The 13,033-nt window shown below is 40.0% G+C and overlaps 1 protein-coding gene across 2 annotated transcripts in view; it reads right to left on the bottom strand.

Moving 5' to 3' along the window:
- Positions 1 to 13,033, bottom strand: part of MAN1A2 (mannosidase alpha class 1A member 2) — a 394,344-nt gene that overhangs the window by 62,570 nt on the left and 318,741 nt on the right. For both annotated transcript variants that reach the window (XM_033941127.1, XM_033941128.1), the window contains one exon: positions 3,870 to 3,985. In XM_033941127.1, coding sequence (XP_033797018.1) covers positions 3,870 to 3,985 — 116 coding nt within the window. The remainder of the gene's footprint in view (positions 1 to 3,869; positions 3,986 to 13,033) is intronic.

Raw genomic sequence — 13,033 nt, 5'->3', positions numbered from 1 at the left:
TTGATGGGTGGAGTAATGTCCACAATGATCCTGTTGTATAACAGAAGAAGGAAATGTTGTTCTTGCAGAAACAATTGATATTTAATATTTAAGATCCGAACAGGATTTAGATAAATTTAAAGGTGGCCTTAAAAGCCTCTTATATAAAGATGCATATAAATGTTAACCGGTCTATAGAACTTTTCTAGTTCATTTTCAGTATAAAAGTCATCTCCTATATAAAATTTATTCTTTCTCCTTTCCCTATGTTATTATCCTTAATTGTTTGTTCTCTCTTTCTTTTAAATTGTATTTCTCCCCACCATACTATTGTTCCATGTAAGTAAAGTTATGTCATTAAGAGTTTGTTAACTGGACCCTATTTTAAATATTATACTGTTAAACACTTAGAATTTATGACTACTGTTTTATCAAATTTTTAATAAACTTGAAACTTGATATTTCAGGAAATGCACATATAGCAGAATACTTAGAGGAAGTATCAGCAAAAGCTATAATAAGATGTAGAAAAATGTGGAAAAAAATTCAAATGTCTAGGATGCAGTTTAATCATAGACAATGCTGCAAATATATCCGAGATGAGAAGAAATTTAGAAAAGCATGAAGAGAATATCAAGCTAATAACATATGGTTGCAGTGCTGATTTGCTGCACTTCCTAATGTTGTTGAAATTGCTACATACTTCCATAACAATCATGTTGCAGCAGCAGCTCTGAAAAGAATGGGTGAAACCAAGCTAACACTACCTCAAGATGTTAGATAGAACTCAGTAGTGGACTGCTTTGAGCAGTATATCAAGAACTGGTCTATTCTGATGACATTTAGGGCTCCTTTTACTAAGGTGCGCTAGCATTTTTAGCGCGCGCTAACTCCGTGCTACGCGCCAAGTACTAACGCCAGCTCAATGCTGGCGTTAGCATCTAGCACGCACGGCAATGCAGCGCGTGCTAAAACCACTAGCGCAGCTTAGTAAAAGGGGCCCTTAGTTGAAAATATTAAGATTATATCAACAAGAATTAGTCTATAGAAAGCCATAATTTAAATCAAGTCTTTCTGACTAGTGATTTAAATGCATTCATTCTGCAGCTCCTCAGTATCTCTGCTCTCTTTTCTCTCCCTACTCTCCATCCTGGGAACTCTTTTCACCTGGTAAGTTACTTATCTGTACTCTTCTCCTCCACTACCAACTCCAGAACTGTTCCTTTTACCTTGCTGTGCCAAAAGCTTGGTTTATAGACAACGGCGCGCCCGGACAATTGAGTGCAGCGCGGAGGCGCGCGCCACTCTAAATTACTGTTTTTAGGGCTCTGACGGGGGGCGTGGGGGGGAACCCCCCCACTTTACTTAATAGACATCGCGCCGGCGTTATGGAGGTTTGGGGGTTGTAACCCTCCACATTTTACTGTAAACTTAACTTTTTCCCTAAAAACAGGGAAAAAGTGAAGTTTTCAGTAAAATGTGGGGGGTTACAACCCCCCAAACCTCCCACAACGCCCCCACAACGCGGCGCGATGTATATTAAGTAAAGTGGGGGGGTTCCCGCCCACGACCCCCCGTCAGAGCCCTAAAAACAGTAATTTAGAGCGGCGCGCGCCTCCGCGCTGCGCTCAATTGTCTGGGCGCGCCTTTGTCCCGGCGCGCTTTTGACCTGACACCCAAAAGCCTAGAAGACTTCATGATGTACAAGTGTGATGCTGTGTAGTTAACTGAATATCATGAGAGTGTGAGACAGTGGTTAAAGCAACAGCCTCAGCACCCTGAGGTTGTGGGTTCGAACCCACGCTGCTCCTTGTGACTCTGGGCATGTCATTTAATCCCCCCATTGCTCCAGATACATTAGAGAGATTGTGAGCCTGCTGGGATAGACAGGGGAAAATGCTTGAGTACCTGAATAAATTAATGTAAATTGTTCCGAGCTCCCCTGGGAGAATGGTATAGAAAACTGAATAAATAAAGATGAGAGCCATTGAGTTTGGAAGGGCAGTCCTGCCTCTTTCTTCTTTACTGGCTCACAGCATCGTAACACGCGTCTGCCTGGATCACGCGACTGTGAGGGTGGAAGTTGTCAGCAAGCATGATGCAAGATCCACGGTGACATTTACTCTGCATTACAAAGCTTGAACACTGTGAAGGCTTATCTAGTAGGGTAATGGATACCAGAGCTTCGAACATTATTATAACTTGTTGACCTTGTCTACAACACAGATAAAATACTGCACAGAAAACTATTACAGATTTTTTTTCTCCCATTTAACAGACACTAGCTGTGCATGACAAGTTTTATTTATGTTTATTGATCTTTTTTAAAAAAAAATTGTCTATGTCTTCCAAGGTTTAGCCTGAAAGAAAAATTGTTGACTGTCCAATAATAACAGTATTAAAAAAATTGTGCTACACTGGCTCTTTGTGGTTACTGAAATAATCCTCTGAATAAGGTCACTTCAGTTATGTGCATGCTCTGATTATGTGCAAGTGAAACTTCTGTCTGGAGGCCTTGCACTTAACCAGAGTGCACTGTACATGTGTAAAAAATACGATTTTAGAAAACTGTAATACATATGATGATGCTTATGTCTAGACTGAAAAGATGCATAGAGAGAGGGTTGTTTGGGTGGGCCTACATCATCAATGTGTTTTTATATCAAAAATGGGGAATAACCAGATATTGGCATTTAATCTGTCACCTAACATGCATAAGTGTCTGCTTAACCCTTTCAGGACCATAAGGATCGTAGACCAATTTTTGTGGTTTTGACGACATTTTTATGGTAAAAAGGGCTTGCAGATGCCAAAAAATTGATTTTTTTTTGTGAAATATCATTATTTTTATTTAAAAAAATCACACTTCTGGCTTATGGACAGTGTGGCAAGTGAATCTTCTCGTCAATCTGGCAACGACGCTAATGAATGAATGTCGGAACCAGTTTGTTTACATAAAGGCAGTATCATATGGAATCCGTACATATCAAATTTAGAACTGCAGACTATCCCAATCAAAATTTATAGGATTTTAAAGTTATGGGACAAATATGTCCCTTGGTCCTGAAAGGGTTAAAGAGGCAGGGGTAAAGGCCATGGTCAGGCTTCCTCCTAGGACATCAAACAGAACTATCTGGTATGTTAAAGCAGCTGACCATAATTAATTGATATGTACTAAAGGCAGGGTCTGCTTGTGACCACAGAAGATGTTACTCATTTTAGAAGTGAGAGTTCCTATATGAACTGAAACTTTCTTTATGATTCTGAAATCGCAGCAATGTGATATTACTTATAAAGGTCAACAACCAACAGTTACATTTCATGGACCTTCAAGTACATCTGTGACACAACTAGAGGGCATTATTACGTACAGTTTCATATCTGTGGCTAGCAGTTGACAATTTAAGCGCCATTTCCAACCACGACAGAGCATGTACCCACAAATAGGCTTCACTGACCTAAATTTGGTATAATAGTTTTAAAACAACAATAATGATCATGGTTGTAAAGTTAATGAAAATATCTGATCTATCTATTCCAGTTTAAGCACATTAGGCCACTGTACATAAATTTGATACCACCTTCCAACACACAGTAACCTAGTAATTGACAGCAGAAAAAGGCCATTTAGGAAAACTGTAATTTTCTAGCTGGTGATTTCTGCTCTGTAGAGCACAGCTTTATTGCAAACTGCTGTGTTACACAGGAAATTAGAAGGATGTTGTATTTTTTTAAAAGCATGCTTAAATAACACTTCTTTAAAACTTCAATGGTGAAAAAAATTGTGGCAATGGAGTCACCACATTCTGCCACATCTATTTTCACTTAGCACACTCCTCTTCCCCCTATAAACCTTTAGAAACATTATTGATTTTTGGTATTATAATCACCTCAATGGCATCATCATACATCTTCCTTGCCTCCGTGTCGGTTTTATCTGACATCAGCCAGGCTTTCAGCAAATACTCATAAAAACTGTCCCCAAGTCCACCCACTGACGTGTGATCTGTGAAAAGAGAAAGGAGAAGTTTAAAGGTATTACAGTCATTATCTGGGACATCTCATGTTAATACTTCAATCCCATATGACCTCTAATGCTCAGCAGAAAAAGGTTGGGCTAGTATTTAGCTTGAAAACCTTTACGGCAACAACCCATTGCTGCTGAATGAAGTCTTTTGATTAGTACCTTAAAGATTCTTTAGTATTTTATATGATAGTAAAGAATGATAATCTGTAACTGGAACTACTTCCAAAATGAAGAGTATATTAGTTTTATTAAACTGAAAATGGCAAGTCTCCTATAAATATTTTACTTCATGCTACTACAATCCTTCTGTAAATCTGTTGCTTTTTTTAAATATATGGGAATGCATTTTACAATTAATTAGTAAAATCAAGTATTATGTTTTGTTAGACAGCGCTATACAAATTTTAAGAATGTGCATTCATTTAAAACATTTCATGTTGTTTCATGCCATTAGTGGCCCAAAATGACAGTAAAACCTGAAAGTTCATTTTCCCTGTGTCAGAATGAGTATGTCAGAAGACAAACAAGTGGAAATGATGAGATGTTTCCAAACCAGATCTTTATTATAGATGAAGACACAATGCTAAGGTGAAAACAAAGACTCAACACTGCAGGCATTTCGATACTAAGCTAGTACCTTCTGCAGGGGTCTGTCAAAATATTGAAAATAAGCCTAGGACATCAACTTTCCAAGGTTAAGGATTCCACATTGTGTTTTGAAAAAAATGATTGTGAAAAAAAGAAGTTGTTCAGGGACTGCCAAAGTTCAGGCACTCATATTCAGTCTCTGTAATTTTTGATGGGAGAAAAACAACCCAATCCATTTGTATCTTTTCTACACCACTCAGGATTTTGTAGACTTCAACCATATCTCCCCTCAGCTGTCTCTTTTCCAAGCTGAAGAGCTCTAATCTCTTTAGAACTTTTGTGTATGAAAGAGGAGTGGGACTTGGGTGAGATAGCATGTGATGATGTTAAGGTGGCCAAACAGGTTGAAAAGGCAATAGCAAAAGCTAGAAGGATGCTAGGGTGCATAGGGAGACGTATGGCCAGTAGGAAAAAGGAGGTATTGATGCCCCTATATAAGACTCTGGTGAGACCTCATTTACAATATTATGTACAATTCTGGAGTCTATACCTTCAAAAAGACAGGATGGAGTTGGTCCAGAGGAAGCTACTTAAAGATCTCAATATATATACTTTGGAGGAAAGGAGGGAGAAGAGACATACAAAAGCGACATTTATATACCTAGCTGGCATAAAGGTGTATGAGGCAAGTCTCAATTGAAAAGAAACTCTGGAATGAGGGGGCATAGGATGAAGGTGAAAGGGGATAGATTCAGAAGTATCATCAGAAAATACTTTTTCACGGAAAGGATGCTGAATGCTTGAAACAATTTCCCGGTGGAAGCAGCAGAGACAAAAAGTGTATCTGTATTCAAGAAAGCTGTGGACAAGTACATCTGATCTTTAAGGGAGAGGGGGGGGGATAGAAGATGGCATAATTAGGCAGGATAGGCCATATGATCTTTATGACTTCATTTTTCTCTGTTTCTCTGTTAAAACCTCTCAATAATCTCTCTAATTTGTTTTCAATTGGTTAGTAAAATGATAACAAAAAAAATACACTCTCTATAGTATCTTATTACATAGCAGATAAAGACAAACTGGTCTATCCAGTTTGCCTAGTTTTAGTATTAAAAAACAAAATCACACTAAGAGCTAAGGGGGGGAATTCATCAAAGGGGCACTTTCCGCATTATAATGCGCTAAATACTAAGGCGCCCATTATATTTCAATGGACATCTTAGCGGTTAGAGTGTGCTACATTGGGTAGCACCCCTTGATGAACTCCCTACTTAAATTCTATATATGGCACCCCAAAAAACTGGACAGAAAAAAGTGCTGTTCTATAAACTGTGGTTTATAGAATATAGCTTATATCTGGGTACTGAGACTACATTTAAATGTGGCCATTTGCACCAAGGAAAACATGGTGGAAATGCCTATGCCTAAATTTAGGGGTGGATGCCCTTAGCCTATAATTACATGCCTAACTTAAAGTAGCGCCCCCGATCTGTTCATTTCTGTACCCTTTTTGATTTGCACCTAAATATATGCAATACATAATTTTTATTACCACCAATAATTTCTTGTTAAAAGTCCATTATTAATGCTAATTAGATAGTTCAATTAAATTACATGCACAATTTTATAAAATCTGGAGGTAAAAGTTAATGGTTATTTTATTCAGTTGAGTATAAATCCTTGTGCATTTGCTGCATGGGACCACTCAGCCTGCGCTCCAGCACCTAAAACTCAGGGTGAGCTGCACTTCTAGAGGAACTCTCTCCGAGCTGCCTTAAACATTAGTGCAGGCCAGCTAGATAGGTTCCCTGTAAAAAGGTTGCCCCCTCCCCCCCAGCTACAGCCCTCTGAACCCAAAGGTTGTATCTTCTCTCAGTCAGAGCTGTCCCAGAATTTCTGGTGTCTCTGTAGCACTGGGAAGCCTCAAAGTCAGATAGAAACCAGAAAATAATAAAACAGATTCCGAGCAGAAAAAAAGAGACACATTCTTAACTCGCTTGCACAAGGAAAAACTTAGGAACTGAGACACTGCCCAGTGACAAAAGGAGGTGGAGTTGAAAAAGTAGATGATGCCTTCTGCAATCATTGCGGGTGAAGGGAAGAAATCCACTTGTCAAGCATACTGTACCCTTTGCACAAGAATACACATTTTGAGCTGTTAATAGTTTGGGGGTACAGTGGCACATTGTGAAATTAAATGGTTTAAATCTATGAAGAAACTTTGCAAGGCAATAATCAGAATCAAAATTGGGCCACTGAATGCAACCAATTGCACCCCCCTCCCAAAAGGCTTAGAACCACCCTCCCCTCCGAGTTGTGACATGGCCCTGATCTATTCAGGTTGGTATCTGAAAAAAGGTACACTCACTGGAAGAGCTTATTGATTGAACATCCAAAATTATTTTTGCATCATGACTATGAGCATGCACTTCCCAAGGCCAGAGATCGCAATCATCAAATTTTATCAGCTTGGCAAAGAATGAATTTGCTTTTAAATAAAATAGACAATCCTCCAGAGGTTCTAAAGTTAATATCAAAATTTCTTTTGGGGTGAAATTCCATATCTTTCTAGAATTAGTTTAATTTTTATGAACTATTTTGGAAACACATGGAAACATATGGCTTTAACCAGTTAGCATCAGCTTAATGAGGCAAATTATAGACAATCCATGTCCTGTTAAATTGTCTTGTATAATTTTCTGCATAAACTGCAGAACTGTTAGATCTTGGCAGTTAATGAGGTAAACAGACAGGCCAAGTATCATTTCAAACTGGAATGAACAGGCAAAAACAAATGAAAGTTTGTTTGTAGACATACACAAACACCAAAAAAGTCTATCCATCCATTTCAGCGTTTGGCAGGAAAAAAGTGAGAATTATTAGCTAGAATAATGGACTTGACTTTTTTTTTGGGGGGGGGATGCTTAGATGAATCCTCCTTCACATATTTGCTGAAATCCCTGTTTTAAAGCAATTTTAATCAACTGTAATGACAGCTGCAGGCAGAGCAGTGAATTAAAGGCATTTTGACAGGAGAAAAAAGGAAAGATGCATTTTACTGACCTGCTATTTCCTTCCTAAAAGCAACCAGACCATCTCTTAAACAAAAGGACACTGGTAAGTACTCTCACTCATGCTGTGAAAGCTGTTATTTAACTGTTCTTTTTTTAAAATTCCATCTAGTTATTTCCCAGAAAGGCAATTTGAAAAAGGACGAGGACTCACAACATGCTAAGGGTTGCAGTAAAAGAAAGATTGAACTTTTCAATGTTGGTTTTATTTAGGGATTCTCTTAAGATTGATTTTCATTGCTTTCTTTCTTTGATTTCACTTCATACATAAACACGATTTCTATTTTTCATATTTTTAGACTGCATTTTTTTTTTGCATTTTATTTACCGTATTTTTCGCTCTATAAGACACACTGAACCATAAGACACACCCAACTGTAGAGGAGGAAAACCCAAGGAAAAAAAAAAATTCCCACTGCCATGCCCTGTACCCCATCTGGTGGTCTAGTGGTAGGCCGGGACAGGGTCTTATAGAGCGAAAAATCCGTAGGCAGCACTGGCAACCCCCTGTAGACAGCACAGGCACCCCCCCCATAGGCAGCAGGCAGAGGCACCCATCTCATAGGCACAACCCCATAGGCAGCACAGGCACCCCCCGGTACCTTTTATTAAAGTCCCCTTCCAACGCTCCTGTCTGCCTCCCTTGCTGAATGGCTCTTCTTCGGTTCGGGCAGAGCGACGCAGAAGGTAGGCGCGTGCCGTTCGCGTTCCTGCCTAGTCCAACGGCGCTTCCTGATTGGCTGCAGTCAGTTCTTGCGAGTGGCTGCCTACGGAGGGGGGAGGGGGTATTCGCTCCATAAGATGCACCCTTATTTCCACCCCCTTGTTTGCTTTTTTGGAGTGGAAAAAGTGCATCTTATGGAGCAAAAAATATGGTATTTCCCCAAAAAATGATGCTCCACCAACCAACAAATATAAATCTTGGTGGATAAAAGGCAAGCATTAGAAATAATACATAAAACAAATAAGATATCAATGAAACAAAAGAAGGGTACTTAAAGGAGTGAAATTGAAGATTATTCGAACCGAGAAAGAAGAAGTACCGTATTTTCGCGGATATAACGCGCGCGTTATACGCGATTTTACCTACCGCGCATACCCCTCGCGCGTTATATGCCTGAGCGCGGTATAGAAAAGTTTTTAAACATAGTTCCCACCCCGCCCGACGCCCGATTCACCCCCCCAGCAGGACCGCTCGCACCCCCACCCCGAACGACCGCTCGCACGCGCTCCCACCCGCACCCGCATCCACGATCGGAGCAAGAGGGAGCCCAAGCCCTCTTGCCCGGCCGACTCCCCGACGTCCGATACATCCCCCCCCCCCCCGAAGGACCGCCGACTTCCCGACAATATCGGGCCAGGAGGGAGCCCAAACCCTCCTGGCCACGGCGACCCCCTACCCCCACCCCGCACTACATTACGGGCAGGAGGGATCCCAGGCCCTCCTGCCCTCGACGCAAACCCCCCTCCCCCCCCAACGACCGCCCCCCCCAAGAACCTCCGCCCGTCCCCCAGCCGACCCGCGACCCCCCTGGCCGACCCCCACGACCCCCCCACCCCCCTTCCCCGTACCTTTGGAAGTTGGCCGGACAGACGGGAGCCAAACCCGCCTGTCCGGCAGGCAGCCAACGAAGGAATGAGGCCGGATTGGCCCATCCGTCCTAAAGCTCCGCCTACTGGTGGGGCCTAAGGCACGTGGGCCAATCAGAATAGGCCCTGGAGCCTTAGGTCCCACCTGGGGGCGCGGCCTGAGACACATGGTCGAGTTTGGCCCATGTGCCTCAGGCCGCGCCCCCAGGTGGGACCTAAGGCTCCAGGGCCTATTCTGATTGGCCCACGCGCCTTAGGCCCCACCAGTAGGCGGAGCTTTAGGACGGATGGGCCAATCTGGCCTCATTCCTTCGTTGGCTGCCTGCCGGACAGGCGGGTTTGGCTCCCGTCTGTCCGGCCAACTTCCAAAGGTACGGGGAAGGGGGGTGGGGGGGTCGTGGGGGTCGGCCAGGGGGGTCGCGGGTCGGCTGGGGGACGGGCGGAGGTTCTTGGGGGGGGCCGTCGTTGGGGGGAGGGGGTTTGCGTCGAGGGCAGGAGGGCCTGGGATCCCTCCTGCCCGTAATGTAGTGCGGGGTGGGGTTAGGGGGTCGCCGTGGCCAGGAGGGTTTGGGCTCCCTCCTGGCCCGATATTGTTGGGGAGTCGGCGGTCCTTCGGGGTGAGGGTGCGAGTGGTCCTGCCGGGGGGGGGGGGGGATGTATCGGACGTCGGGGGGGGGGCATCAGGCTTTCAGGATGGGGACAGACCTTCAAGGGGGGACAGGACTTCAAGGGGGGACAGTGCACGGAAAGTCAGGGGGGTGAACGGAGAGTCGGGACAACGCAGGGAAAGTCAGGGCGGGCGAAAGGAGCGTCGGGCATCATGCGCGTTATATGCCTGAGCGCGGTATAGAAAAGTTTTGGTACATATCATCGTGATTTCTGCGCGCTATACCCCTGTGCGCGTTTTACACAGGTGCGCGTTATATCCGCGAAAATACGGTAATGTCCGTTTGATTGGATTACCAGAAGGAGCAGAGAAGGGAAATCCGGTAGCCTTTATTGAAAATCTGCTTCCCAAACTACTTCCGATAAAAACAAACTATCCCATAGAGGTAGAAAGGGCACATAGAGTGCCTATGAAAAAAGGAGAAAATCAACATCTGCCAAGGCCATTTATATTCAAACTATTGCGCCACCAACAGGTCTTAGAAATATTTCAGCTAGCAAAACAAAATAAAGGACTTAAATATCAAGATGTTTACATCCATTTTGTTCCTGACTTCGCTAAAAACACAGCAATAAAAAGAAAAAAGCTGTTGGAATTGAGACCAAAGCTAAGAGAATTGGGAGCAAAATTTGGTTTAATGTATCCTGCAAACATGAAGGTTACCATCGGAAACAAAACTTTAACATTTGATGATGCAGAGAAACTAGAAAGATTTATTCAAACTCAAGAAGTGCCTATGTCATCCTAATTTGATTAATATGTCTTTAAATATATTGATTAGAAATGATGAAAATTGAATTATATTAACATATATTGATTATATAGCATATATTGATTATATAGCAAAAAAAAAAAAAAAATGAATGATTTTATTTTATTTTAAAGGAAAAGATTTCTGTGTTTTAAAATACAACGATTTAGAATGCTTAGATTAGCTTCAAATGTATTCTTTTCTGACGTCTCTCTTACAGTAGAACTAGAATGTAATAAACATTCTAAAATGCAAATGAAATTTATTAAAAGGCTTAAATACAATTTATATAATAGAGAGTTAACAAAATAGATGTTATAATATATGATATGAAAAGAAAGAAAATAGACAGGAAATTGAACGATTTAATATAAAAAATATTTAATTATATTTAAAAGACTATTCTGCAAATTGATTTCTGATAAAATAGAATGATGAAATATGGGGGAAAAAAAAAAAATGAATGAGGGGAGTGGTTCTTCGTGTGGGATTTCTCTCTTCTGGGGGGGGTTGCTGCGGAATTACACACCGCAAATAAGAAAAGGTTTGTTGGATTTGTTTTCCCTCTACTCTCTCTCAAAAGTTTTAAAACTTAAAAACTCAGAATCCCGAAAGTCTGTGCGAAAAGGAAACAGGAAATGGATTTTTTCTACATACACCGGAACATAATATGAACTTACTCCATAAAATACAAGAAGAAAAAGAAGGAAAAGGATATTAGAACTTGAACTACAAGAAAAGGGAAACTTGTAAAGACCTATTTAAACTGTTCTCCTTCAAGGGAAAAAAAGAAGAAAGAAGATAAGGACAGTAAAGAAAAGAAAAGGAAAAAGAGAAGAGAGGAAGAGAGATAGACAAAAAGAGAAAAATACATAATAGCTGGTGTGTGGTTTCGTGGTGATCTCTCGTAGGGGGGAGGAATCTTTGCTCGTGGAATCACTTTTCACATAACATTATACTCCCATATTAATAATATCACGATGATAAAGTAAAAGATGAAAAAAAAAAAAAAAAACAGGGAAAAAAAAAAAAAAGGGGGAAACGTTTTAAAGTTTTAGAATATAAGTAAAGATAAACAATATCTGTCTGTGATTTCATTAATGCTTTCAGTTTCTGCCAAAACCAAGCAGCTAATTTTGGTCGCAGATTCAATTGAGGCATAAATCAAAGATCTTTGCTTGGACTCTAACCATCGGCTTGCACTACTGGATGCAAAGAAACACATTAAAAAGGCTGTAAAACCAGAGACAAAGCTGCAAGTAAAGATAAACAATATATATTTATTTGTTTTTACAATAAACAATTTATATTTAACAGGGGAAAAAAAAATATATATATATATATAATAATAAAAAGATATTAAAGATTTAATAATATTGAATATAAAAATTTTGATATATTAAGAAATATATATGAAATTTATTTAGTTAATTCATGATTACTAAAATATATGAATTATTACTTACATTTTAATATAATTTTAATATTCAGATGACAAATTGAATATTGAAAGTTTTAAGGTCTTCTTGGAGTGTGTTATTGCTGATCTTGATATGCGTGAGGCCAAGTGTACACAACTTTTGTTAACTGGGGAGGGATGGGAGGGGGATGGGAAAAGGGGAATGGAATTAGATATAAGTAAGGAATTGATAATAAGAAAAGGAATAAATATTAAACATGTGTGGATGTCTGATCTAAACTTTTATTATAGAGTTCTAATTCAAACATTACTTATTAATTTAGATGGCTCTTAAAATTTATTCTCTTAATGTCAATGGTCTTAACCATCCAATCAAAAGAAAGAGAATACTGAATTTTCTTCATAAGCAAAACGCTGACATATATTTCATACAAGAGACCCATCTGACAGGACTTGAATCTAATAAACTAATAGGGGGTTGGGTGTCCAAATGTTTTTTTGCACCTGCTATTGGTAAAAAAGCGGGAGTAGCTATTCTCATAAATAAGAAATTCATAGCAGATTTCAAATTAATAAAATTTGATCCACTAGGAAGATGGGTACATATTAAAATGAATCTGAGAAATACAACCCTGGATTTATTTAATTTATATGCTCCTAATTCAAATCAAATGGAGTTTTTCAAAAATATTCAACAGATATTACTACCACTGGCTGCTTCTAATTTAATAGTAGCTGGAGATTTCAATGCTGTAATGGATCCTATTTTGGATAAAAAACCAAGTAAAATTATGAAATCATTAGGATTAGACAATTTGATACAGTCTTGTGATTTAGTTGATATATGGCGTATCCTTCATTTTAATGATCAGGAATATTCTTTTTGTTCTCAGGTCCATAAATCCTTTTCAAGAATTGATTATATATTTGTTTCTAATAA

This window comes from Geotrypetes seraphini, chromosome 4 (assembly GCF_902459505.1).
Source record: "Geotrypetes seraphini chromosome 4, aGeoSer1.1, whole genome shotgun sequence".
NCBI lineage: Eukaryota > Metazoa > Chordata > Amphibia > Gymnophiona > Dermophiidae > Geotrypetes > Geotrypetes seraphini.
Note: the sequence above shows the minus strand (reverse complement) of the source record. Positions and strands in the feature narration are given on the sequence as shown.